The sequence below is a fragment of the Cryptosporidium parvum genome, chromosome 8 (assembly GCF_000165345.1).
Source record: "Cryptosporidium parvum Iowa II chromosome 8, whole genome shotgun sequence".
Classification (NCBI taxonomy): Eukaryota; Apicomplexa; class Conoidasida; order Eucoccidiorida; family Cryptosporidiidae; genus Cryptosporidium; species Cryptosporidium parvum.
In genome coordinates, this window is record NC_006987.1 from 645,820 (window position 1) to 673,514 (window position 27,695).

At 32.4% G+C, this 27,695-nt stretch overlaps 10 protein-coding genes across 10 annotated transcripts; 3 read left to right on the top strand and 7 right to left on the bottom strand.

Annotated features, from left to right (window-relative positions):
- Positions 1 to 71: 71 nt before the first annotated feature.
- cgd8_2440 (Ser/Thr protein kinase) lies at positions 72 to 2,813 on the bottom strand (the record flags this gene model as incomplete). Its single annotated transcript, XM_627145.1, has 1 exon — positions 72 to 2,813. The coding sequence occupies one exon, from the start codon at positions 2,811 to 2,813 to the stop codon at positions 72 to 74; it is 2,742 nt and encodes a 913-aa protein (XP_627145.1).
- Positions 2,814 to 3,453: 640 nt separating this feature from the next.
- Positions 3,454 to 6,618, top strand: cgd8_2450 (formin homology 2 domain (FH2) protein; the record flags this gene model as incomplete). Its single annotated transcript, XM_627146.1, has 1 exon — positions 3,454 to 6,618. The coding sequence occupies one exon, from the start codon at positions 3,454 to 3,456 to the stop codon at positions 6,616 to 6,618; it is 3,165 nt and encodes a 1,054-aa protein (XP_627146.1).
- A 416-nt stretch (positions 6,619 to 7,034) lies between these two features.
- On the top strand, positions 7,035 to 8,264 carry cgd8_2460 (hypothetical protein with possible SAP domain; the record flags this gene model as incomplete). The annotated part of the gene is made up of 1 exon (XM_627147.1): positions 7,035 to 8,264. One exon carries the CDS (start codon positions 7,035 to 7,037, stop codon positions 8,262 to 8,264), a length of 1,230 nt encoding a protein of 409 aa, XP_627147.1.
- A 2,509-nt stretch (positions 8,265 to 10,773) lies between these two features.
- cgd8_2470 (hypothetical protein, signal peptide, 4 transmembrane domains) lies at positions 10,774 to 11,517 on the bottom strand (the record flags this gene model as incomplete). The annotated part of the gene is made up of 1 exon (XM_627148.1): positions 10,774 to 11,517. One exon carries the CDS (start codon positions 11,515 to 11,517, stop codon positions 10,774 to 10,776), a length of 744 nt encoding a protein of 247 aa, XP_627148.1.
- Positions 11,518 to 12,610: 1,093 nt separating this feature from the next.
- cgd8_2480 (signal peptide plus possible transmembrane domain paralogs) lies at positions 12,611 to 14,350 on the bottom strand (the record flags this gene model as incomplete). The annotated part of the gene is made up of 1 exon (XM_627149.1): positions 12,611 to 14,350. The coding sequence occupies one exon, from the start codon at positions 14,348 to 14,350 to the stop codon at positions 12,611 to 12,613; it is 1,740 nt and encodes a 579-aa protein (XP_627149.1).
- Positions 14,351 to 15,003: 653 nt separating this feature from the next.
- Positions 15,004 to 16,653, bottom strand: cgd8_2490 (conserved hypothetical protein; the record flags this gene model as incomplete). The annotated part of the gene is made up of 1 exon (XM_627150.1): positions 15,004 to 16,653. One exon carries the CDS (start codon positions 16,651 to 16,653, stop codon positions 15,004 to 15,006), a length of 1,650 nt encoding a protein of 549 aa, XP_627150.1.
- Positions 16,654 to 17,196: 543 nt separating this feature from the next.
- Positions 17,197 to 18,747, bottom strand: cgd8_2500 (hypothetical protein, signal peptide, membrane protein, transmembrane domain at C-terminus, paralogs; the record flags this gene model as incomplete). The annotated part of the gene is made up of 1 exon (XM_627151.1): positions 17,197 to 18,747. One exon carries the CDS (start codon positions 18,745 to 18,747, stop codon positions 17,197 to 17,199), a length of 1,551 nt encoding a protein of 516 aa, XP_627151.1.
- Positions 18,748 to 19,068: 321 nt separating this feature from the next.
- On the bottom strand, positions 19,069 to 19,373 carry cgd8_2510 (Cyclin dependent kinase regulatory subunit, putative; the record flags this gene model as incomplete). Its single annotated transcript, XM_001388393.1, has 2 exons — positions 19,069 to 19,126; positions 19,174 to 19,373. Coding segments are annotated over 2 exons (258 nt in total), but the record flags the coding sequence as incomplete, so codon positions are not given.
- Positions 19,374 to 19,790: 417 nt separating this feature from the next.
- cgd8_2520 (Mtr4p like SKI family SFII helicase) lies at positions 19,791 to 23,633 on the bottom strand (the record flags this gene model as incomplete). The annotated part of the gene is made up of 1 exon (XM_627152.1): positions 19,791 to 23,633. One exon carries the CDS (start codon positions 23,631 to 23,633, stop codon positions 19,791 to 19,793), a length of 3,843 nt encoding a protein of 1,280 aa, XP_627152.1.
- Positions 23,634 to 24,486: 853 nt separating this feature from the next.
- Positions 24,487 to 27,507, top strand: cgd8_2530 (sushi-domain containing secreted protein; with a signal peptide, low complexity region followed by a sushi domain; the record flags this gene model as incomplete). The annotated part of the gene is made up of 1 exon (XM_627153.1): positions 24,487 to 27,507. The coding sequence occupies one exon, from the start codon at positions 24,487 to 24,489 to the stop codon at positions 27,505 to 27,507; it is 3,021 nt and encodes a 1,006-aa protein (XP_627153.1).
- Between the last annotated feature and the right edge of the window lie 188 nt (positions 27,508 to 27,695).

Genomic DNA, 27,695 nt, shown 5'->3' on the forward strand with positions numbered 1-27,695 from the left:
ATATGGTAGAAAATAATTAGTAGTCAATAATTGTTGTTATAATTGAGAAAGTTTTAACAGTAAAACTCATTTTACTCAAATTCCTTCCAAAAATCATCACTGTCTAAGTCTAATTTAGTAGATAACTTTTTCCCAGGCATTTTTTCTACTTTTGAATTCTTGCTAGTAGAAAATTGATCAGTAATTAATGGCAGATTGTCCATTATTTCCTTCTTTCTATCATTATTGGCACTATAACTTGGCAAGTTAGTGACGCCGGTAGGTTCACTCTGGTACAAAATATTATTCCGAGAATTACTACCCAAATTTAATGATCCAAAGTTAGATTTCACTCTAGAATTGTCACTCTCAATTATATTAGGATTAGAAGAAACTGACTTATTGCCATTATTATGATCACTTGAAATACTAAAATCAAATAAATCGCTTTCAAAGTCATTCCAATCTACATCTTTCTTATCATTAGAGTTCCCGCCGGCTGCCGATATTCCAATTCCCATACCGGTGTTGTAAGCAGATTTTGATTGCAAGTTTTGTGCATGCGCATGCATTTTGTTATTGGCTGACATGCAATTATTATTAATGGCGGGAGTTTCTTTAGTTTTTGGCAAGTTATTTTTTTCAAGAGTAAAGTTAGAGTTGGAAATATGTTTATTTTGAAGGTTAGCAGATTGTTGATCAAATACATTGCTTGATGACTGGGTAATATTATTATTATTATTATTATTATTGCTATTAATTCCAGTATTTGGTTTTGGTTCTTTTTGGGATGCTAGTTTCTCTTCTTCTAGTCTAATTCTATCTTGCTCCTGTTTAAGCTTGATTTGTTCTTCAATGTATGGAGCTAAAATATTGGTCACATTTTTAATCAGAGTCAAAGATATTTCCATAATTTCGGGTTGGCCTTCCATAAAGCCATTAGCAGAAACACTTGGGAGAATTTGTTGAGTAATTATAGTTGGAGAGTAAAAGTGAATGGTAGATAGAAGAGCCTGAATGGCAGCCTTTCTGCAAATGGGGAAAGGGTCCTTAATCGTTGAAAGGTATACCTTATTTAAAATTGTCGCATGGTATTGCTCTGGTAAGACATTCATTAATTTAGCAAAGCAAATAACAGTGTTGCTTCTAATAATGACTTCGGGGTCTTTTGAAAGAACAAACATTGCACACACAAGCTTATCAACAGCTATTTGAGATCCACTATTCCCTCCAAAAGCATTTAATAGGGCAGCACTATTCTTTTTCCAACCCTCCTTTATGGAGTACATAAAATCATTGGATGTATTTGACTTGGAGTTTTGGTTTTTCAAGGTTTGGCCATCATCCTCAATAGAACAGCTTTTCTCAGTATCTTCCTTAAGAAGAATAGGAATAATTACAATCATGCTTTGAAGAGTTGTTTCTCTTATCACATTAGTGGTATCTTGAAACCCAACTAAGATGGACTCAATGCAGCTCTGGAAAATCTCTTTCAAAAGAAACCTTTCATATTTTGAAATATTCTTAAGTAAAGTATATCTAATGGATCTATCATTTTGACAGAGAAGAAATTTTGTTACTGTGTAGAATGACCTCAAAATAAATTTCGGGCATGTTGTAACATCTTTAAAAGGCTCCATCAAGGTTAATACTAAAGGGAATACGCTCGGGGTGCACTGACTAAAGTTTATTAAAAGCTTTTCAAGAATCCTTTGGATAATAATAATGTTGGTAGAGCTATCTCCATGCACTTTAATACTAGTAAGTAAATGTGGAAGGTACTGAGTACAAAAAATTTGTTTGTCTTCTGGAGACTTCAACATAAAATCATTTAATTGGTTCATAAGCTCTACAAAAGGTGAGTTATTATTAATTAAACTTAGACCATTTTCTATATCAATTTCTCTATTTGTATTCATACAAGTTAACAATTCACTTAACCAGTCATGAAGCCAACGTGGAATCAAATCGTTTTCAATAGTAAGAACATCTCCATTCATATAAGGTAACTTCAATGACTCAATAAAACCTTTTCTTTGCATGATTTTTGATTGGTTAGCAATATTACTGTATATATCTGATGGGTTCAAATTGGAAGATACTTGATATGACCAATAAATCAGGCATCCAAGATTCCAAAGATCAAGACTCTTAGGGTTTCTCGATACTCTAGCAAATTTCCATCCCATTATATTATAAGCAGTACTTTGTTTTGAAATATCATCCATATAATAACTACTTGTATCACTCAGAGATATAGCGTTTTCAAATCCACCAAGTTTCCAAGAACCCTCAAAATTTAAATAAATTGTCAAAGGACTAATATTCCCATGCAAAAGTTTTCCATCATTGTGCAAGAACTTTAGCCCTTTAATGATCTCATATAATCCTGAAATACAGTCCTTTGGAAAACCTATTTCATATTCTGATTCCTTTGAATTATCATCATATGTAACAAAAGAATGATTAATATTTACTGAAAGGTTATAAAGCGACACACATGGTTCAGTTATAATATAATAAGAGTTTGGAACTTCTAAAGTGTCATATACCTTCAAAATACAGGGATGTATTAGGCTCTTGCATTTTTGAAATTGGTTTTTTGCAAGCTTTTTTGCTGTTTCAAATGGAATAAACCCAAGTACATTTTCATTACCAGAATTTTGAGTTTTGTCAAAAACAAAAACACTACAAGTTTGCTCTGGTTTATTCTTCCTGCAGCCTCTATAATGGGTCCAAATACTATAGTCCTCCCCTTTTACTTTCTCGCCTATAGTATAACCAAAGTTACTTGGCAAATCGTTAAATAGCTTTGAAATCAAAGAAGAAAACATCAATATTTACATCTAACAGAAGCACTTGTTATTGGATAATCGGAAAATCTTGAAGGTAATTAACTGGCTCTTTTTAATTATTTATTTTACTCACTAAATTAATTAATTACTTGGAGTTATTTAATCAAAGTTACTTTGAAAGTTAAAAAACACAAAATTTAAAGTTTACCGATCTCAGAAGCTAATCAAACCAATTAATACCCAAAACAACCATTGCTCAATTATTCCTGCCTTTTTGTTCTTTTGTAATATATTTACTGTATTAAAAAATGTAATAAAATTGGGCGGGAAAAATAGAGATCTAAAAGCAATTTAATTAATTTTTTTTTTTTTTTAATGACGATACTACCTATACCGGTATTTTATAATTATAAAGAAATAATTTCAAAAGAAAACAAATCGAATCAAAAATTTATTATTTGAAGATTAATCATCTTTTTGAGATTTGTGAAGTTAAGTAAATAATATTTCTTATTAATATTTAATTCAGTTATATGGTTACAGAGATTAAAAGCCGATAGCAATATTTTAAGAGTATTTAATATAATGCAAAATAAATAGAATCTGAGAGAATTTGGTCTGAAAATAAATACAGAAGTGAATTAGCAAATAATAGCTTCTGGATTCACAAGAACGAACGATGATTACAAGCTTGGTGAGCAGAATACTTGGAGGTTCTGGAAATGGATCGAGCTCTGGAATTACTACTGGAGATGATTCGTCTTTGAAAATTTCTGAAGAACACTCAATATACTGTGCAGCATCTTTAACAACTTTCTATAGGCCAAAAAGGCTGAAGATTGCTATATTAGACCATATTCCATGCGATTTAGATAGTTTAAGTATCGAGTTCTTTACGATTCAAAAGTCAGGAAATTTCAAAGAATTTATCATGTCACACATTCATGACACTAAAAAAATTAAAATTCCTCGGCAAACTTTGATAATGAATGGATATTCATTTTACAGCGTAATATCATCCTCGAAAACTGAAAATTGTCAAGAATGTGGTAATAATGTTTGTTCGTCTTTGGTTGTGGATTTTACTCGAAATGCAGATAATGGTGAATCTACTTATTTGATTTTTCAAGGTGAGATCATTTTAAGGATTTATGATAGAAAGAATCGGCTCAATATTTATTCACTTGCAAGAGGAGGAAATATTGATGACGTTATTCATATTACTAAGGATGATATTATACTTTCAATCCCTAGTTCATTTGTTCCATCTCAGTGTTTTAAGCTGGATCTTATCATGTATTCAGCTATTGGTTGGGCTAGGCATGGTGAAATAAATCAAAACCATTCTACAAATACTGATTACTCTTCAACAAAGAAAGAAAATGTCATTTTAAATAAACAATTTTCTGTATCATTATCTCAAAATTTATCTATTTGTAATAATGAAGAAAGCCCGAAAAGAAATTCTAGCATAAGCAAAGAAGTGAACTCTAACGTTGGGAAGCCCTTGGACTTTGCTGTTTCAACAGAAATTGATTCTGATACAAATAAGGCAAGTAGCAATAAAGAAAGCAAAATTCATCCAATTGCCAAAGCTCTGAGCTCTTTAAAATCTGCAGAAATTAATGAGCAGGATGATTCCAACAATAAACCTGCGTCTATAGAAGAACCGGATTCTGCAAATGAGAAAACGTCAGATTCTAAACCAGAGATTTCTCCACTTGCTGCATTGCTAAGAGCAAAGGCTCCTCCATTACCATTACATATGAAATCTGGAATGAAGTCAAAGTCATGCCCTTTCAAGGGAATTGGGAAGGATTCACAAGGTAAATCTATTGGTGACAAAAAGAAGGTTCTTCCATTAGGCAGAAGAATTCACTGGAAACCATTAACTGAAGAGATGGCTCAGAAAACAATATTTCGTGAAATCTTATATACCTCTCTAAGTTCTCATCCCCAGTCCCCTCCAGTATCCCCTTCAGACTCCAGTAATTTGAGTTCTCCATTAACTTCATCTGTTGAAGATTTTTACCCAGGTTTTGTAGATGATTCAAAGACAGGAACTACTTCTCCTATGTCAGATTCTGTTTCGCCAATTGCAATAACAGATATTCATATGGCAAATACTTTAGTTCATATGGAAACTTTATCTAGAGTATTTACAAAGCCTGGAAGTACCATGGGAGGTAAGGGAAAAGCTTTGGAAAATTTAAATTCTAGAGAATCTAGTGGTGAGCCTAATAAAATTACAGCAAAAGGAAGCTCGGATGATCCAAATTCATTGAATCATAATCAATGTTTGACCTCTTCTGAACAAATCAATGGATCTTGCGGGAATAATGGTAATAGTGCCAAATTACCAAAGGATGACCAAAATAACCAATCCAATAATTCTTCATCTCAAAAACAGCTACCTCTGACATTTTTATCACAAAAGAGAGCACAAAATATGGCGATAGTTTTAGCCAGATTGTCTGTGCCTACTGACTATATTATAGAGATATTAAACTCTTTCAATATTTCAAGCCTAACTCTCGAAGATTATGAAAGGATCGAACAAGTTTTGCCAACAGAGATGGAATTAGAGAAAATTAACAGTAATCCAAAGAAAGAACTTCATCAATTGGAACAATTTCTAAGCAGGTTCTCTCATATTTCAAATCCAATGACGAGACTTCGTTTCCTTAAGTTTGAGCATATTCTTGATGCATCGGAATTTGATATTCAAAGGAACTTAAATACTCTTTATTCAGCTTCAGTTCAAATTAGAAATTCTAACAAATTGAGATTAATTCTAAAAGCCTTCTTGTTACTGGGAAATTACGTAAATCATGGAATCAACTTTTCTACAATGAGTAATATATCTTCAATTTCCCACGTTGCTAATAATGGTTCTATTAACTGGTCTCTACTTGAAACCAAAGGGTTCTCACTATCATCACTATTAAGATTGGTTGAATTTAAGACAACTATTGATCCTTCATTTACTGCTCTTCATTATATCATAGCCAATTTATCTCTAACAAATCCAAATCTTAATTTAAACCAGTTTCCTTCAGACCTTCATGCAGTTTCAGAAGCATCCAAGATTTCAGTTGAAGCTTTATTCACTTGTATTAATGATATGAGAAAAGAGCTTGCTATTTTGGAAGTAGAGAAGCAAAAATTTACCAATGACAGAGTTGAGAATCTTTTTGAATCATATTCAAGGCGTCTAGATGCTTTTGTTGAAGGATATCATAGAATTGTTGAAAAAGTCGTTGATACTGCATTATATTTTGGTCAGAACTTACCAGAAGGAAACAGAGCATCCATAATTCAACCATTTTTTGAAACCATGAATATTTTTATCTTACAATTTTCATCATGTTGCAAAGAAATCCGAGAAAAGCCATCAAGATTCTCTCCTTTGCTTGTTGATTCTTCTTTGGTTTTCCCAAATGATAAGAGTTTAAGCTCTTCAACCTCAAGTTTAATGTGTGTCCCATCAAAGATGAATTCCACAAGTACTAATTCAACATCATCCACAAATTTGGCTGAAAACTCTCCAAACACATCATTGATCAAAATCCCAGATATCCCCGATTCAAATTCCCTGGAGAAATTAGATAATGATGCCTTAGATAAAAGAGAAATTCAGCCTCAATTAGAGTTAGTTTCAAAGAACTACCAATCTAAAGAACCATTCTCTTCTAACATTATGAATAATAAAAAGAAAAAGGAAACTGGCGGTCTTATTTTTATCCAATCCTCAAGAAATAATAATGCTATAAAACTACCTACTAGGCTTCCACCACCTCCACCACCTCCTATATCCCCGTCGCCTCCTACCTCTAAGGATTAAAATGTAAACAAGTTATTTTTAACATTTACTAACTACCATGAATTGAACTAAAACAATAAAGATCAGAGGAAGAGGGGAATAGAAGAAACCGATCAGGTTTTAGAACCCCATATCTTCTTATTCTCAAGTCTTTTTTGGCACTATCAAGGTCTTAGCTTGTCCAAAGCTGATTTTTCCTTTTAAAAGGTTTCCTTATTTTATAAGTTAGCTAATTTTACCTAGTAGAATTCAATGAAATTCCTTAATACTTATTATAAATAATTATTTTTTTCACTTAACTTTTTCTCTAAACTACACATATAATTAATAAAATACAATTTTAAAAATAAATTTAAAGTTGAAAAAAAACATGTTTTGGCGGGAAATCCCACTGAATGTTAATAAACTGAATGAATGAAATAATTAAGTAGGTAGAGATGAACGGAAATTACCATCAAGAAAGGAGTCGTTTGATTCAACAACATAAGGAGGAGATTAAGTCAATAGAGAAGGAAATTAAATCAAAGAGAGGGACTTTAAAGGAGCAATACCAAAGACAGTTAGAGGAGGCACAGAAAAGACATGAGGATGAAATGAAAGAATTTGAATCAAAATATGGTAACAGTGAAGAAAAGACAAAAAAGGGAGCCAAACCAGCTTCTTCGTCATTTTCTTTAGGGGGAGAAGAGAAATGCAATTCTGAAAAAACAGTCCTATATGAGGAAAGACAATGGAACAGTTTAAGTAAGTCAGAGCTAGAGGCAGAATGTAAGCTGAGGGGCTTGAATTCAAAAGGTAGTAAGGAGGATTTGGTGACTAGACTTTTCATATTTACTGCAGATCAGAAATCAAAGCTAAGCAAGATATCTCAAAATGATCAAGATAGTATTAAATTGGTTGAATCTAGAGGGAAAACAAGTGGTCAATTGGAGTCATCTTCAATAAAGAAATTCACAATGGTCTCAAGTACAAACAAATTTACTCCACCTGAAATTAACTACTCAGAGGCAGGAGGAACTGGCAGAAGAAAGGGAAGATCTCAGAACAGAAAGGTTGATCATAGAAAGAATGCAAAACCAGGACAAAATTCTTGGGCAGCTTTCTGTGCCAGAAATGATATACCAAGAAAGAAGAATGCTGATTTGAACATTCATGAAAATTCTAATTCTGAGAGTTCTGATGACGAGGAGAATGAGAAAGAAAAACAATCTTCTTCGGAAGGAAGTCATTCTGAAGGCGAAAGTTCTGTTGAAAACAGTGAAAGTGGATCATCGGAATCAGACTCTGATTCTGAAGATATTGATGAGGAGGAGCTTGCAAAAAGAAATAAAAGAAGAGCAGTTATGGTTAAGGTACTAGAGAAGATGTTTTCAAGCATCACAATTAATGAGAAGAAAAATGGCTTAAAACTTTCAGAAATACAAGGACAATTAACTAGACTTAATGTTAAGAATTTTAAGCCAGAGCTTCTTGGATATAAATCTGTGGAAGATTGGGTGTCTTCTCAACCTAAGACTGTTTTAACTTATGATGAAGGCAACCAGCTTATTTTCCCTCCTGGATACAAAATTCCGGCTTCAAGTAAAAGCAAGAAAGAAGACCCGTACTATGTAGATTCCTTAAGTGAAAAAGAGGAAGAAAAAAGTGATGATGATTTCTTCATGTAGTTTAGTTTAAGACACTGATTAGAAGTCTTGCTTACTCATTGTAGGCATTTATTTATATTTAATTTCCTTCTCATTTATATATAAATAATTCTCTAAAAATATATTTATTGTTCCATCAAGCCCTTTAATTGAAAAAAGAAAAATTTTGGGAAGAAATCTCCAAACAATTTTGCAATCAAATTAATCGCCAAAAGAGGAAATATTTTCGGAATTTATTTGCATGCAAAATGTTTGCATTCCGGTATGGAAAAATTAAAATTATGAAAACCTGCTAAATTCCAGGTCGTTAGGAATTTGGCGCGCAATTTGCCCACAAAAAACTGTAAAAAAAAAATATGTAATTAAAAAGATTGGGAAAAAGTAGAAAATTTGGTTTTTTTTTTCGTAGAAATTGCAAATAATTAGGGTTTCAGGGAAACTTAAAAGTATTTTTTGAGGAGTTGGAATAAGAAGGGTATGTTTCAGTTTCCCGGGTTCATTTCAAGGTTTAAGTGGAATAAAGGAAACGAGGCCAGAAAATAAGAAACTAAATTTGATGTTTCTTTCAACAATTAACAGGCTAAGGGAGGAGCAGGAAAAAAGCAATTCTTTAAGAACTTATAGTAGAGCTGATGCGGCAAAATTGACACTACTTAATATTGGAGAGGAAGAAGAGGGAGGAAGAAGTAGCGATGAGAGAGGTAGTAAGCGTGTGATTAGATCTTCAAAAAAGTCAGATAGAGGAAAGAATAGGTTTTCTAGTTCTAATAATGACGAACAAAATTTCTCAGATATTCCTAAAAGTAAAGGTCCAAATAAAGTTGTAAGCGATGGTAAAAAGATTTCATCCTTTCAACAAATTCTAAATATTGCAATGACTTCCAATAACGTCTTAAAGAGTTCAAATCGGAAGAAAACAGTAAATAGAGAAATCCATTCAAATAAGCTCATTCCTCCAAGTTCTTACTATGATTCCATTGAGAGTTCTCCAAATTCCAGTTATAATAGTGACGAACAGAGAAGCCAAGAAGGAAGTCAAGAGACTTGTGAAGATACTGAAGATGAGAAAAACTCTCCTAAGATTAATTTTGTTCGAGTAATTTGTAACGGGAAAGTGAGTGATAATAATAAAAGTACCATAAGTAGAACAACCTCCAGTATGGAGAAAAATGAGAAGAAGAAAGAGAAGGAAAATAGCAGAATGAGTTCTAAACCAAATAGAAGATCAAAAAGAAGTGATTTAGATAATGTTACAAATTTAGAATCTGCCTCCAAGCCTTCTAAGATCAAGAAGATTACTAAGAAGGATATTGGACAGTCGCTGAAAGAATCTGAGCAAGTATTGGATAATAACGAGGAAAGTAAGAGTAAAGATAAAAGCAAAACTGAGGAAAGTCTTGGAAAAAGAAAGACGATTGATTCTAAGATTAAGAAGACAGTAGCTAATACCCCTAAACATGTAAAGAAACGTGAGAAGGTAGATACAAATCCAGGAGCTGCTATTCAGAACTCAGGAGAGAAGCCTGAAACTTACAAACAAAATATTTTGACTTTAAAAGCCAAAAATAACTTAATTAAAAAGAGATTTAAGGAACAAATTGATGATGACTTCTTTAGTAATATTCTGGTTTTAACACCCAGTAGCTCAAGCTCTAGAAAGCCTAGAAAGAGCTTGAACTTTGAGCAGAGTCCCAGTCTAACTATTTTTAGTCCTGATATTTTGGATGCTAGGCTATTAAAGACAGGCCTTACCCCTGTGAATAATAAGGAATTATCTAGCTCTGGAATGGCCAATAATAAAGTTTCCAAACGCAAAGAACTCGCAAAGAAAGGTTTAGAATCATTGCACTTATCACCTTTAAGTTCATGTTTAAAGGAAATTGCAAGTGGAGAAGACACAAATCGAAACTCATCATATTCAAAGAGCTCTGCATCAAAGTCAATTGGCGATATACTCGGCGGTTTAGAAAGTACGACTGGATCCAAAGCTGGAAGACTTGGAAGGCTTTGTTGTGAGAAACAAAACAAATTTGTAATGCAAATACACGAGAAACTAACGTGCGGAAACTTCGGTGATGAAAATAAATCAGAGCAGAATCCCTCTTTACAAAGCAAGAAGAGTAGAACAAGTACTGATAAGTTCAAAGCACCCAAAGGTTCTTTGGATCTAAAAATGAATCTTGACTCTGTATTGGATCAAGAAATGGAAAATAACACTAGAATTGCTGATCAAGAAAAGCAGCAGGAACTTTTGTGGAGTATTACAGAAGATTCTTCTATTCAAAATGAAGACAGAAACCTTCTTGTGGAAGAACTGATTGCTCATACCAGCAATCAATAAAAATAGTTATTAGTTCGTCCAAGTTAGTGGCTAAAAAGAAAGCCAGTTTAAAATTCACTTTTTTGTTACTTTCCATAATCTGAACATTCCAGATGTTCATTTTGATTAAAAAAAACAGAAATAATCATAAAAGAATTTATGATACTATTTATATATCATTTTAAATTAAATAGATTTATTTGAAATAAATTAGACTAGAGACTTAATCTCATTATTATTACTGACATTGTTGTCTGTAGAGTTCCCTCCTATAGATTTGGAGCTAGATCCCAACGTAACAGGTTTCTCGTTTGATGCAGAATTCTTGCTTCCAGAAAGCTTGTATCCTTCGCCTCCAAATGGAACAAATCCTCCAGAAGAGCCAATGTTCGATCCAGTGAATGGATTTGACATGCTTGCTCTATCGTTTGTCATCTCAATTGGTCCATTATTCATATTTGAGTGGCTTGAAGGACCATTATTTGCATTAGACGTTGCTGTACCAAATATATAAGCTCCTGTAGTACCAGTAATAAGTGGAGAGCATAACATAAGTTCTTTAAATAATTGCCAAGAAATTCGAGTGCAAGCTGCTAGAACCAAAGCATTGACTGCAAAAAGAGTACAAGCTGCTATACTTAAAGGTGACCCAGCAATAGAAAGTGAAACTGCAAAGTAAATAGTACAGAAAAGAGTTCCTAAAGCCGATATAAATATATACATTTGCAATATTGGAGGTCTATATGCATTAGCATCCTTAACTGAAATATATGCCAAAATTATAGAGAAAACCTGTAATAAAACCCAGACTGTTCCACCGGTTGGGACCAAAACAAACAATATTATAAGGGTCATAAACTCAATTATCAATAGGAACTTGAGCTGCCTTGCATATTTTCGACATTTCTCGGAAGGAGGAACTGAATATAAACCCGACGATCCAAAACTACACATTTGTTCAATATTCACTGTATAATGTGCTCAACAAAATTCTTTTCTTAAAGTTTAGTATAATGCTGACAGAAGAAATATACGAGAATTAATATTATTGAAAATGATTTGAATTTATTTTAAAAGCACTTTAAACTTAACGGAGTTAAATATTCAAAATTACAATATTTTTCTCAAATTTAGAACAGCTCTTCAAAAATGTTGGTTCACTTTCCCCGTTTTTGAAAATATACTGGATGATTTTCAATAAGACTTTAACTATATTTCCTCGTCCAAAAAAAAATTACTCAAAGGAAATGAGCTTGAAATGAAAATATGTCAAAAAAATGTACCTTTTATGCCACAGTTTGCTCAAATAATCTGCAGTTATATTCGCTAATGTCCTATTAGAATTGTATTGTTGACATACTAATTCCAATTATTTTTGATTCCATTCACATATTGTGCTAAAGTATTATTAATCCATTAAATATTAGGTAAAGCCCGCTCAACGTAATTGGCGGGAACCATATGAATTAATTATATTTTTAATATAATAAATAACCAAGTAAATGCATTAATAGTTAAGTCGATATCGTTTGATAAAAATAAAATGATTTTTATGACAACATGAATAAATACATATATTCTTATGATCGCATGAACAATTAGAATGCATAGGGGGGAGGGAAGTAGTTAGATGAAAGTTTCTTAGAAACGCGTTGAATTTCAGCAGTATACTTGATGGAAATTATGAAATAAACTTAGCAAACTATTTATGAAATCCACTTGTGTAGAAAAGAGTTGTGGGAAGATGAATATTGTAGCTAAATGAATTCTAGAGTGAAATTTGGAGAGCTAGGAGTGTTAATATTACTAATCAGGAATAAGGAACACAATAAAAAAAAAAAGCATTCCATACTTTGGCATTTAATAGCTTCTATTCATCATTTGAATATTATGCTTATTATCCAAGGATAACTCTTCAAATTCCTTGTTAGTTAACAAAATTATTTATTCATTAATTTGAAATCAAAACAATTAAATATTTATTTAAGGGTTAGTTATAGGAGCAATAACTCTTCATTATAAATATCTAATTTGAATCAATATTGCCTTAATCAGCAGCTCCAACAGTTTGAATACCACTCTTACCACTTTCTTTAATAGCAATATACCTACTACCTTTACTTTCTAGCCTATCATCTCCGGATGCTTCAGATTCTTCAGTTTCTTCATCATCATCAAAAATTAATTTACCTTCTTGAGAGTTGCTCGAGGTAATACCTTTTAAAGACTTTCTTTCTTTGAAAGGTACTTTTGATTCAACTTTAGCAGTGAATTTTAGAGTATCAAATTCAGTAGTAGGTAAATGCTCTGATTCATATTCAGTATTTTGAGTAATAAAAACCTCGCTAGGACCTTGTGTTTCAGTTGAAGTAATAGAAGGCTCAATATTTGTTTCAACAACAGTAGAATTCACTAGTCTCTGGGTTGCCTTTGATAACTTTTCTAGATTGCTCTTTTCAATTACAAATTGGCCATAAACTTGAGGAATTCCTTGCCATCTAATGAAGTAATAATAAACAGCGGCAATAACATAGTCCATTTCGTTCCACTTTCTTGTATTATACTTGATATTTGTTAAAGTACAGTATCTGGTTTTTTCAACAGAATGAACCCAAGTCTTTAAAGGAGATTTCTTCCAAAGTGAGTCTGGATACTGCTTCCATGCTGCTCTAGTCATTGGTTTCTTCTTTTTTTCTCCTCCATATGTTTGTTTCCCAAAATCTAGAAAACGGAAGATTTTCTGCTTTAAATCTCTAAACCATTTCTTAATACCATTTTCCTTGTAATTTGATCTTTCTACATTACCAAGAAGATATTGTAATTGCCTTTCATAGAGAATTACTGAGAGACCAAAAAGTCCTTCAGGAGAAAGTAATAAATTGGGTGAAAGTTTCTCTAGAGCTTCAGATGAAAGCTCATACTTTTGTAACTCAATATGTTCATAAATATTTCCAAGATACTCAATTGAAGAAGGAATTCTCTCCAGATTTACAGCATTCTCATTATTGCCTTCCTCTGGTGGTAAAGTCGTACTTTCGGAATGTATTTTCCATCCAGGTTCACAGTAAACAACATTGGGATTTCCAATACCTTTACATCTTTCTTTAGAAAAGCATCTTCCTTGAAAGAAGTCTCTCAAAAATGGCTTAATTTCACAATTTGGACAGTAATACTTCTTCTGAAAAGCTGATAAGGTATTTTTTCCACTATAACCTTTACGTTTTCCTCTAAACTCGATATATTTTCTAATAACAGCCAATGGATATAAATCATATAATGCAACTTTATCCAATGGAATATTTAGCACTTTACTTTCCTGTCTTGTGATCCAAGATCTTATTTGAGAAACTGTTACTACAGGATGTTGATATGAATATAGTGGACCCCAAGGAAATAATGGCTGGCTATCCAGATCTTTTGGTTGTCCATTAAAGTTTCTCATACTAGACAAAGAGAAGAAATAAAGCATGATTGAAGTCATTGTAATTGTCTCTCCATCTGCTCCTGTTAAATCTATGCTAGTACTTGTTGGCACTCCATTTGTATAGTTTGGATCCTCTGGATTAAGTGGGTAAAACAAGCTTGATAATACTTGTGGTACAGTTCCTCTCTTCATTGTTGTCATGGAGAGATAAATATTCTCTCCAATAGTACCTGCTAAGCTTCCAAACAATGTCACACCTGCTCCAGCAATGAGTGCAACATCCACTGATCCTAATGATCCACCAGATACTAACACAGCTAATAGCCCAATTACAAAGCACAATAAAATTACTTTTCCTTTCATTCTAATATTTCCTTATAACTCAAGTTGTACTTTCTTTTTACAAAATTACTTATATTTTAATATTGCTCTTTTAGAAGTTCCTTTGTAATCAATCTATGCTTTAAATATATGTATATGCATAAATACAAATATTAACTTTAATTTGTGTAAGCAATAAAATGCAGCTTCTAGTGTAAACCCCACTAATTTCTTTCTTAATTCCTTTCAAAAATTTTATTCTAATGTCTCCATTAATATTCGCTCGTTATCATCTATTATATAATTTTTACTATTTATTGTCTATTTAATACATTGCATTTATGCATTTTTTTAATTCGATACCTATTAATTAATTTAACAGGTTTATCTACCCCTCCTTTCTTTGTTATACTTAATTTCAACGCATTTATTTATTTTGCACATAATAACTTACATTAGCTATAAGCTTGACAAAATTTATGTCAAGTCTATTGTTAATTTTAGATTAAAACTTCATTCTTATTCAAATATAATTAACAGTCATTTCTTTAATTCATTAACTCGAAATAATTAAATGGGACTAACCGCCTATTTTCCCGCCTAATGTAATTTCTGTTAGAAGTGCATGTAATGGGGGGAGGGGAAGGAGTATGTTAATACTTTGAATTATTAATATTATATCTCATGATTAAAAATCAATTGTTTTTTTTATTTTTTGCAAGTTTCTTTTTTTTATTCTTTCCTTTGTCTTCGCCCTTTTTCTCGTCCAACTTTCTTTTTTTGCCTTTGTTCTTTTTTTTGTCATCATTTTGTTCTAATTCTAATTGTTCGGATGATTCTTTCGTCTTTTCACCATCGTCCTTAATGCTGGTCTTGTTTACATCAGATTCAGAATTTGATTGGACAGCCTCTTCAGCAGTTTCTGTATTATCTATAGCTTTAGACTCTTTTTTAGAGCCCTTCTTGTTTTCAACAAAAGATCCGTCTTCTTGTGAATACTTTTTGATTTTTAGAGGGTTGAAACTGTACAATTTGCTAAATTTGGAAACTTTCTCCTGGTATTGTCCAAATACTACAGGAACTCCGAGATCTCTTGAAAATGTGTTAAGTACTACTCCGATTGAATAGTCATACACATTCCAATTAAGTGAATTATACTTACTTTTCTTAATTTCATCAGAATATACTGCATAAACAACTCTTTCAAATGATTGGAATGGACTGTGTTTCCACATAGAGTCTGGAATCATTTTCCAAGGTGCAATTCTAATTCCATTGCGTTTTCCATGGCCTAAGGAAGCAATATCAGTAACTGCTGCATAAGATCTCTCAAATACTCCAAGAGACTTTCTGAATTTACTTGCATCATAGTTAATTGGATCAATTGATGAAATATCATATTGCCTTTCTCTCCAGTAAAGTATTAAAGCAAGAGCAAGTTGTTCTATCTTCCTATTTTTGTATGTAACATTTTCTTTTGAGACTACATACTTATTTTCCATTACTCTCTCCAAGTAATCATATATAGCAGTAAGCTCCCCCCATGATGTGTCATCTGATGGAGTCCAAGGAGTTTCTTCATAATGAACTTTATTGCTGTCTTTTTTTGCATGTACTGGAGATCTTGATGAAATCGCCCTACGATGTGACACACTAGTCATATCAGAAAGACCCCCTTCAATGGTATTTTTTTTTTTCTCTTTCACTTTCTCCTTCTCCTCCTCTTCCTTTGGTTCTTTTTGCTTTTTTTTATCCTTCTTCGAACTTCCTACTGCATTTGATGCTTTGTTGATTGTATTGGAAATGGATTCTTCCACAACATTAATAGTCTTATCTCTATTTTCTGAAATGAATCTTGCTACTCCAATTGGATAAATATTCCAAGAATCAGCCTCTGTTATGTTTAAGCGTATAAACCCTCCGCCTATCGATGTTAGATAGTCCCTGATTTTCTCAACTTCTTTAATTGGATTATTTTCTATTTTGAAAGAACCCCATGGAAGCATTGAAGCTTCAACATTAGAATTTGGAGCTTTAGATGCAAACTCTGAAACAAGCAATGAGTAAAAGTACATTAACCCAGCAACTGTAGTTCTTGTTTCTCCATCCCAATTATTTGCATCAATATATAATAGTCTTTCATCCGTTCCATTTTCTAGTACAGGACACCTTTTACTTGCTAAAATTTGTCCAAGAGTTCCTCTATCTGTTTGGGTAAGCATGTAATATACAGCTGTTCCTCCTAAAAGTCCTAATGTTGTGGAAACAGTAACCGAGGCAAAACCATTGGAAAAAGAAAACCATCCAAATAGAATTTGTAATATTAATAAGGCCTGCAACTTCATGGTGTCACTAATTTAAAAGAAAATTAAAATATTACAACTATTTATATTTTTAGTATCCAATTTTTTTCGAGCAAAATTGCAAACAAGAGACGTTACCATGTCAGTATATGCCAGGCAAATTACATAGCTATTCAACTAATTATTAGAAATTTAATTTTTAATCAACTTATCACTAATTATTCAATTTACAATAAAAATTCTACACATTGTATGCTAATTATTTCATTCTTTGCTTTTCCTTCTTCATAATACAATAAAAATTTTCTTCAGTGCAATTACCGTTATCCAGGGTTGCATACATGCAAGATATTTATTAAAGAAATTTTAATTCCCGCCCAACACATAGCAATAAAATAAATAAATTTATTGCAATAATACATACATTAGAGTTATTCAAAGCAATAAGATTATCATCAATGGATTAGTAGAACAGGTTACAAATTAAATTAAATTTAAAAATTAAACGAGGGTAAAGATTTAAAAAACAAAATTATCAGATATTTGCTAGTAATAGGATGTTAGGAATTAGCATAAACTAAACTATTATAAATAAGTGTTTTGAGTAATAACTATTTCTGCATCGTATCTAACTGAATGCGGAACCGGCACATTATATTTCTGTAGATTTAAGGCTTCTCTTTCCAAGAGGAAGTGTTTTCTGCTTACTTTACTAACATATTGCCCATAGAGTATAGGAACTCCAAGTATGATTGAAAAGAAGTGAACAACTGCTGCAATTGCAAAATCAAATTCTGACCATTCAGACGAACTGTAGATATCTGAACGAACTTCCTGTTGATGAGATCCGATAATGAGGTATTCTAAAGTCTTTGAAGGATTTAATTTCCAGTGTTCTTCTAGAATACGTTTCCAAGGTGCCACATTGACACGATTCTTTCCGTGAGCCAAGCCAAAAATATCAAAAAAGCATAAAGTAAACCTTATAACTTTATCTTTAAACCTGGCAAACGAGCATTTTTTGAAATTAACAGCATCGATATAATTAATATCGTATTGTCTCTCTCTTAGATATAAAATTAAAGCTAAGGTGAAGTTAACCAGCTTTTCATTCAGTTTGTTCTTTTGACAAATCTCATTTAGAGAACTTCCCTCCAAAGTATTTGTATATTCGTGTATAACTTTCAACTCTTCAATTGCTGTTCTTTCACCTGGAATCCAAGGAACTGAAATATAACTAACCTTAGGATTTAATTTGTTCTTGCAAACTACCGAAAGCCCCCCAATACAATGTTTCCTTCTTATTTTGAAATCAGAAATGACAGATGATGAAGATTTCAGTTCTTTTGTTTGGAAATATGAATCTAATGTAGATCTCTGTCCAATCACAGTAGAATATGTTGAGTTATTTTCGTTTACTTCTTCAAAATTGGTTCTATTCCTCTTCATTTCTACAGATGATTCATTCTCCATAAGTGGCAGCTTAATATTTTCAGAGATATCTTGTTCTTTGTTGTCAGTTTTGGATTTGTTGTTGGAATCTTTTTTCAGTTTTGGATATTTTGCCCTAAATTTAAATTTCCCATTTCGCATAGAGGAATATTTTTGTATAACAGCCAAAAGATACAATTGCCAAATATCCACATTACTTAGGGGTATTCTGATATATCCACCTTTAAGTGAAACTAAATAGTCGTAAATCCTGGTCATAGCTTGAAGAGGGTCTTCATCTAAATTAACTTCACCCCAAGGTAATGCAGGCATAATTTTACTAGAGTAAATTGAATACTTATCATTTAAATTGGGGTTTACTGCTAAGCTAAAATAATACAGCATACACGATGATACCATAATTGTATCTCCATCCCATTTATCAGTCCGTATGCTAAAGGTATAGTCGCCAGTTCTATCTTTTTGAATAGGCAAATAAATACTCGCCAGAATCTTTCCAATTGGGCCCCTCCTGGTTTGAGATAGCATGTAATATAAAGAGACAGTCGAAGATGCTACAGAATAGGCTGTCAAACTAGTGCTGACTGATGGAGATGCGGATGCACTATAAAACCCCTCAGCTACATCGAGATTAAGGGTATAAATGCAAATTAAAAAAATAAACAGTGATCCCAAAAAATTCATTCTTTATTACTATTGAAGATTCCTCTACTAAACCCTTATTTTTCTCTTTCTATTTTAAAGTCGCTCTAGCTATTGACCGTTAGCGCCCTAAACTCCTCAATTATTATTTGGCGGGAAATGCTAAAGGTCATGCATTAATAATTCTTTAAAAAAAATGTAATACGATATCGAAATTGTTTAATTACGAGACTTTCATGAGCTTTGATCCTTTTTACATTGAGTTTTTTGAATTAATCCAAGCAGTATCTACAAGACCTATAAGCATAAAAAAAATTGTCCAAAAATGATTAATTCTACTTTTTTATTTTATATAGAAATCATACCTGTTTGTGGATTAGTTCCTAGAGGCCTCCTAAATAACAAAATGTGGGGCTCAGGCCTAAAGTTGATTTGTTTTTAATTGTTTAAATCTTGTAGCTAACTTACTTATGTACCAAGTAATGTTGCCATCCCCTAGATTGCTGTACTCCAAGCATTCTCCACTCCTGCTCAGAAAGTAGTCCAGTAGGTTTTGATTGGATTATTGCTTGAGCCTTTTTCGAAATCTGGAACAAATCAAGTAAAAAAAATCTTAATATTTCGAAAGACGAATCAAAATCAATCCACTTAATGAAATAGAATATTCGCAGTTTCGTCCTAGCTTCGTACCTAACTTACAGCTTTTGGTAAAGTTACATGCCTACAATTGTCCTTAATTTTCTTCCTTCAATTAGACGCTTCCTTACTTACCTGTACTCATATACATCATCCTCGTATTTTGATGAATATAAGATATCATCAGGATAGTTCACCATTTTTACTTGCCCAATAGTTCAGCATTAATAAATATTAGTTATTAATTTATCCGCAGGAATATTCTACACATACGAAAATGAACTACCTGGCGCCAAAATGCATTTAATTCAGCTAAATTTCGTCCGAAAATACTAGTGCTAAAAAAAAGGAATGAAGGGAAAATGTCTAAATAAAACTATTTAAAACATGATCTAATGAGGCAGGGGGAAAACAAAATAAACTCAAAAGGATATACCTAACAATTCTGACTAAAGATACAAACTTGGAGTAAAAACGATGCCCCTCCTGATAAGTGCAATACCTTCTTTGAGCTTTTTCTCAAGGTCATCATTTCCAATAGATTTTGTCGCGCTTGCAACTTGTCTGAGTAGCTCCTCCAGCCTCCTCAGACACCTTATTACGCTTCCTTCGTAAAAGCTTGTATTTTCAAGAATAGATGCAAAACTCTCTCCTTTACTCCACTTAAGAATTATAGGCATAATTTGGGGTCTAAATTTACTCATATATTGTGTTGAATCAATGTTTAAACCCGATTCTAATGAAATCTTTACAATCATTTTTGCAACGTCCAGAATATTATCATATCCCACTGCTAAAGTAGAATCTTCCAACTTTATATCAGGGCATTTCTCGTCATATAATAAGGATGATAAAATAGCAACAATATATTCAATTTTTAATTCTTGGAAAAAGACATTGTTGAACAGTAATTCAGTGATTAGAAGTTCATCTGATGTTGAAATTTCACAAGCTATTCTCCCTTTCAATTGCACAATGCTATTTTCATCAGTATAATCTAAATTCTTTAAGACCTTTCTCATTCCAAGCAATTCCTTCTGCATAATAGTATCGTATTCGTGCTCCCTCAAATCTTTTTGTATTTCATCTACTCTTTCTTTCAAGTGACGTCTGTGAGAGCTAATATATAACAATAGCAAAGCTAAAAATGGACATTTGTTTATTAAAATAGACTCTCGTTGTATCTTCTTTTGTAGCTCCTTGAATTTATCTAGTTTATTGCAAATTTGAGAATCTGATGATGCATTTCCAATGTTGATGATTTCATCACCATAGTAGTCTATTAGTGGAATCTTATCCTTGCCAAGATGTTCGAGTACCTTATTTAATGAAATCTCTAATGACATCAAGCCTGGAGTATTTTTATTGGTAATATTACTTCTATTCTGAGGAATATTTAATCGAACAGTACTAATTTCTTGTATTGACGAAACAGTGCAATTAAAAACACAATAATCAGTGTTCTCATTAATAGAGTCTTCAACATTCTTCTCTAACTCTTTAACAATCTTATCATATACTAGTTTTGGGAAACGCTTCTTGTTCAACAGAACCCTAACATAGAACTTTTCAGAATCTTCTATACCTGTTGAGTTAGAGTTTGAATTTTGCGTTTCACCTTCCTGCTGATTGTTGCAATATTCACTTTGATTCTCAAGATTTTTGTTCTTATTTGGTTCAATTAAAAATCCAGTATCCACCTTTTTGTTTCTGGGGTTTGGATTGCTAAGCAAAACTCCCCAGCCTAAATCTAAATACTGGTTTTGGCTAAACCCATTTAAAACATTCATATCAAATATATATTTTGGATCTTTTAAACCAAGTTCCAAAGTCTCATTTTCATTTTGAGACTCTAAATTCTGTAAATTCAGTGAATTTGCTTCTTCTTGTTCTAAATATGGTAATCTAATATATACTAATCTTCCTGGATTAAGGAATCTGTGGATTATCCTAGAATTGATAATGAACTTTTTTATATATTTATTAAGCTCAATCATTTCTGTAAAATGATTGAAAAGAGTGTCTCCAATTCGAATCAATGCCTTTTCTGACTCTATATGATACCCAGTAGCTTTCTCATTCATAATAATGTCGATATCCGCTTGGTTTACTTGAGTCTCAAAACCACAACTCTCTTTACAAAGATCGACAAAATTACTAATTTTACTATGTATTGAGGCTTTATCCCTCAAAAATTCTTTTTCAGAAGGTAACTCAACCTCTAATAAGTTTGAAGGGCGTGGATTCTTTGAATAAAAGTCTTTTGAATCAAATAGGTTTTCATCTTTACAAATAACTTTATATCCTGAAAAATGTAAAAAATATGCATAAGCAGTTAAAAGTTCAGAAAAATTTGAGAATTCTGGTAATATCAAGCTTTCCTTGAAAGAGCCATAGATATCATCCACTCCTTCAACTTTTCTACTCATAACTACAAATTGATTTCCTTGGGAGTTGCTTTTATTCAAGCTGGTTCTACTTTTTTTAGTAGGACTTTCTGAATGATTTTGTTCTTGATTCGAGTCAATGACTTTAATAATTGGCTCTGAAACTTTGTAATTATCCAAAATGCTCTGAATCCTATTAATTTCTTCGTGTAAAGATACAGTCTTTTTCCTCTTTAAGAATTGTGAAAATGATCGGTTAATCATATATTCAGGATCAGCCCCTTCTAATCTTAAAAGGTTTAAAAGCATATTATATCCAATATAAAATTGGCTATCAATTCTTAAAGGTTGTCCAGTAAGCATTGACTTGATAGCCCATGGATCAGCAAGTTCATCAATCATAGTAATTGTGATACCTCTATCATCAAGACCTCTTCTTCCTGCTCTACCACTCATTTGAATAAACTCTCCAGAGTTAACAATTCTGTACTCCTTTCCATCAAATTTTCTAAGTGAAGTAAAGATAACCGTTTTTGCAGGCATGTTAATTCCCATAGAAAAAGTCTCTGTAGAGAATAGTACTTTAATAAATGACTCTCCAAAAAGGAGCTCAACTATTTCCTTTACAACAGGAAGTAAACCTCCATGATGAATTCCGATACCCCTTCTCAATAATGGAAGCATTCCAACAACCTGAGGAATGTTTCTATCTTCCTCCGCGAGAGTTGCCAAGGCACTATTAAAAATGAAGTCAATACTTTCCTTTTCTTCTTCAGTGGATAAATCAATGTTTTTCAAAGATAATGCATTTAACTCGCAATCTTTCTTTGAGAAGGAGAAAACGATTATCGGAAGATAACTCCTTTCTTGGCACATATTCACAATGCTTTCAAGGTCAACTCTTAGCTGAGCTTTACCTGCATGTTTTTTCTGTTCTTTCTGAGAGCTATTACTCTCAGCAGCAATTTTCAGAGCTGACAACGCCTTCATATAGTTATCTTGTTTGAAAACCTTATTTTCATCCATAACTAAATAAACTCCATTACCTCCTGCCGGGAATATAAAATGTTGTAGAGGAACAGGTCTGTAATCTGTGTACACAACGTGACAAGGTTGATGTTTTGTCCTACAAATCCACTCCGCAAACTCTAAATGATTTGGAATGGTAGCGGACAAGAACACTAGTCTTACAGTATCTGGCAAAAGAATGATAGACTCTTCCCAAACAACGCCTCTTTCTTTATCTCTCATATAATGGATTTCATCAAAAATGACCCAGGCTATTTCTCTTACTAATTCGCTTCCTCTATAAAGCATAGATCTAAGAATTTCAGTAGTCATTACCATAATTGACCCAAGTGGATTTACTGTGACATCTCCAGTAAGAAGTCCCACATTATTATCACCAAACGTAGTTCTTAAATCTCTGTACTTTTGATTACTCAAGGCCTTAATAGGAGATGTATATACAACCCTCTGATTACTCTTTAGAGCCATTGCAATAGCATACTCTGCTACGCAAGTTTTCCCTGCTGAAGTATGCGCTGAAATTAATACACTTTCTCCTATTTCCAAACAACCTATAGATACAGCCTGAAAAGTATCTAGTTTAAATGAGTATTCCTTTGCAGGAATTTTTTTTCCATTCTCATCATACTGAACTCTGAGCTTAGAATCTGTTGGAGCAACATAACCGCATGGCCTAATACATTCATGTACGCAATTCGTCCCTGACTCATATACAATATGTTCAACTTTCATGCTCTCATCGAATCTCGTGTGATTAGCAACGATATTCTCATTTTCATCAACCAATTCCTCTAAATTATCATCATTTTTGCTGTCAACTTTAGCTTTCTTTTGAGTCTGAGGTGAATCATCAAATGATCTTTCTTCCCTTTCCATTTTCGCTCCTCCTTAATCGGTAATTATTATTAACCTCAATAAACAGAGACTCAATAATTAGCCTAGCCTAGGGTAAATAATAATCTAGGCAATAGTGGTTGATATTCAAACGAATAATAATTATTGGATAAATTTTTGTCAATTTTTTTTTAATTTTTGATTTAAAAATGAAATTGTCAAAAATTACAAGTAGTGCACCGCCAAAATTGCTACCCCGCCAAATACTTGTGTTCTACCGGTACATTATAGTGATTGTCAAGTATTGCATGCAAACATGCATGAGAAAATGATAATTGATCATTTAACTAAAATTATAGATGAGAGATAATTGCTTCCTTTTTATTTTATAATTTATTTAACAAGGGATTTTTTTTAAAAATTTTTATCAAGTGTAAATTTAACACGAAAGAGTCAGTAATGTTAAATGAATTAACTGATTTTTAAAGAAAAATTCAATTAAACTAATCGAATTAAGTCATTTCAATATTATGGGAAAGTTGTAATTTAATAACTTTCCAAATATTGGATTTTATCAAATATATTATTGGCACATAAATTAATACAACTATCCAAACCCATTAAAAATGGTTCAAATAGCAGTCATTTACCAGAAAAAAATAAATATTTAAATCAAATAATATATAAAATAACTTCAAATCCATTAAAAAAAATGATAATTTTTTGGCGGGCATATATTTGTGTGAATTAAAGTCTTGTCCATTATGTCTTGCAGGGTCATTTTTGCCCACTAAATTGAATGCATGGTACTAAATAGCCATTGGGATTGATGAATGTATAAAGAAAAGAATATTCTGGTTAACTTTTGATAAGATAATAAATTTGTTTAAGATAGATGATTTCCAAAATCAAATTCTGTTTTATTTTTATTTGTATATTTTTAGTATTTTGCAAACTTCCATATATTTCAAGATGTGAACAATTGGAATCTGAAGAAATTTCTACTGGAGAGGATGAATTTGGAGAGGTTGATACTGGGATCGTATCACAAAAGGAGTTTAGAAAGATAATGTCATCTAAGTCAAATGATGAACAGGCAAAAGAACAATCGAGCTCAAAATCTGGGGAAAGCAAACCCGAAGAGTCGAATCTTGATAAAACAAAACCCAAAGAGCCTAGTCCTGATGAAAAAAAACCCGAAGAGTCTAAGTCTGATGAAGCAAAGCCCGGAGAATCTAAGTCTGATGAAACAAAACCCGGAGAATCTAAGTCTGATGAAACAAAACCCGGAGAATCTAAGTCTGATGAAGCAAAACCCGGAGAATCTAAGTCTGATGAAACAAAACCCGGAGAATCTAAATCTGATGAAACAAAACCCGGAGAATCTAAGTCTGATGAATCAAAACCCGAAGAGACTAAACCTGATGAAACCAAGCCAGAAGAGGCCAAATCTGAGGAAGCCAAGCCCGAAGAGACTAAACCTGATGAAAAAAACCCTGAAGAGTCCAAGCCTGAAGAAACCAAACCTGAAGAAGCTAAACATGATGAAGAAAATTCTGGCAAAGGCAATTCTACTGAGCCAAAATCGCTTGAATCTATTGAAAATTCAAAGGATGATTTGAAAAAGGAAGATAAATCTGAAGATAGTAGTGCAAAAGAATCAACGGAAGAGAATTCAAACAAGAGCTCCGATTCTGAAGCTGATGCCAATAAAGATTTTTCCAGCTCCGAAGTTGCTCAGGAAGAAGACTTGGCATCTGAATCTACTGATAATCTGAACGATCAGACAGGAAATAGCGATGGAGCAGAAAATACTAGTGAAGAAAAATCTAGTGAAGAGAATGATGAAAAGTCAATGAAAACAGATACTAACGATCAATCTAATGGTGATGTAAAAAATGATGAAGTTAAAAACGAGGATTCAAAAAATGATACATCATTATCTGATGCCTCAAAAGATACTTCTAAAGAAGGCAATAATTCAGAAATCAAAGCAAATGGCGATGATAAGTTAGAAGATAATGTCGAAAAGACAATACAAGAAATGAAGGATAAATTGGGTGTTAAACCAGAAGATGAGACTATTAAAAGAGTTGATGACCAGTTTATTGTTATTGTTAAGAAATTAAAACAGAAGAGTAATGAAATTCCAACAGATACTAAAGATGTAGAAGTGAAATCCCATGATACAACTGACAAAAATCCTCCTGAAAAAAACGAGGAAAAATCACTATCAAGTGAAAATCAAACAGAACCAACCAAGGAAGAAAATAATGATGAAAAAAAAGAATCTGAAACTGAAACTGAAAACCACGAGCAAAAATCTAATCAAGAATTAATAGAAAAGTTAAAATCACTATCTAATAATGATAAAAATGAAGCAGCTGACGAAAAAATTAAAAAGATCAATAACTTATTAGAAGTTAGTGAAAGTGATGAGAAGATGGAGAAGCTAATTCAAGAAAAGAAGGATTATGATGCTAAGAAGAAAGAAAAAGAAAAACTTCCACTTCAGAAGAAGAAAAAATGGTATGAGAAAAGAGATCCAATTACAGGAGAATTACTGTTCGATGCAGAAGCACTATCTAGAAATATTACATCAACTATTACAGCAAAAAGAAGAAAAGGAGTATTCAGTAAGTGTGTCGAGTTTCATGGCCAAAAAGAAAACTGTGAATCTTCACAAAACTGTTTCTATGATTCAGTCTATGAAATGTGCCTATTTGACTGTACTTTACTAAATAAAAAGGATGCTTGCGAAGAATATTTAGAATGTAGATTTGATTTTGTTGTTCCAAGAAAAGCGTGCGTAAACGATTGTTTCCAAAGTAGGAACTTTGCAAAGCAAGAATTAAATGGGATAATGAGAGGCTGTATGTGGTGCACGCAAGAAGTTATGTGTAATACACTTTCTAGTTTGCAAAGGAAAAAGTTCCCAGATGCATCCCAAAGAGAATTCGACTGTAACTGGCAAATGCAAAATGGTTTAGAAAATAATGATGAAAATGTTGAAAATTCACTCTGTGTCGATAGAAATTTGGGAAGATCAATGACTGATAAGGATTTGATTGCGGCAACATATATTTCGTCCCAAACTAAATTAGTACATGAAGCAGCAGAAAGAATCAAGGTACAAATGGTTAATAGCGGTGAAACTGAAGAGAGTGCAAATTTGCATGTTCAAAACATTAACTTACTTAAAATGAATATTTGTTATCCTCCAAATATTCCTTACTCCCAAGTAAAGCCTGAAAAAAAATACTATTTGAATGATGAAGTTATTGAAGTAGATTGTGATGATGGATACAAAATTACTGGAGCAAACAATCAACTACGTTGCGAAAATGGCATATTTTCACCAAAAGTATATTGTATTGCTATGAGAGAAATTGAGAGGCAAAAAAGTTCTATAAGCAAACATTTTAATAAGATCCTTAATTTGTTAATCAACTCAATTACAGGAGGTGGTGAATGGATTAATGTTGGTATTGAAAAGATGAATGAATCTAAAGATCAAGAAAGAGGCGAATTTCCAGATGCTTTAATGGATGAAAGTGAAGAAAAAACTAATGATGAGAATAAAAACACAAAATCTGAAGAAGATATAGATAAAGCATCTTCCAATGATACTACTACCACTACTAGTACTACTACTTCCACCTCCACTGCTTCTATCAGTGATAAGGATGCCAAAAGTACTACAAAAGATGAATTAGGTAAAGAATCAGATAATAAAGAAGAAGAGAAAGGAATAAAAGTTAAAGATACAGATCAAGAAGAAAAGAAAAACAACGAAACAAACAATGAGAAGGATAGTTTAGAATCATTAGAAGTTTCATCTGAATCTGGTGCAACAGGAAAGAATATTTTATTGGATAGGGTTACAGGAGCTCCAATTTTAGTGAAAAACAACTAAAACTATAATAACTATTATATTTACTAGCACATTAAAATTGACATTTCTGATTAAAGGGTAATTTTCAGCTCTAACTAAAAGAGAATAGGTACTTTTTGAACTGAGTTATTAAATAAACATTGGGATTACTAGAAGAACAATAATATATAATACATGAATAAAGAAACAAAATATAATTAAAGCTAAGA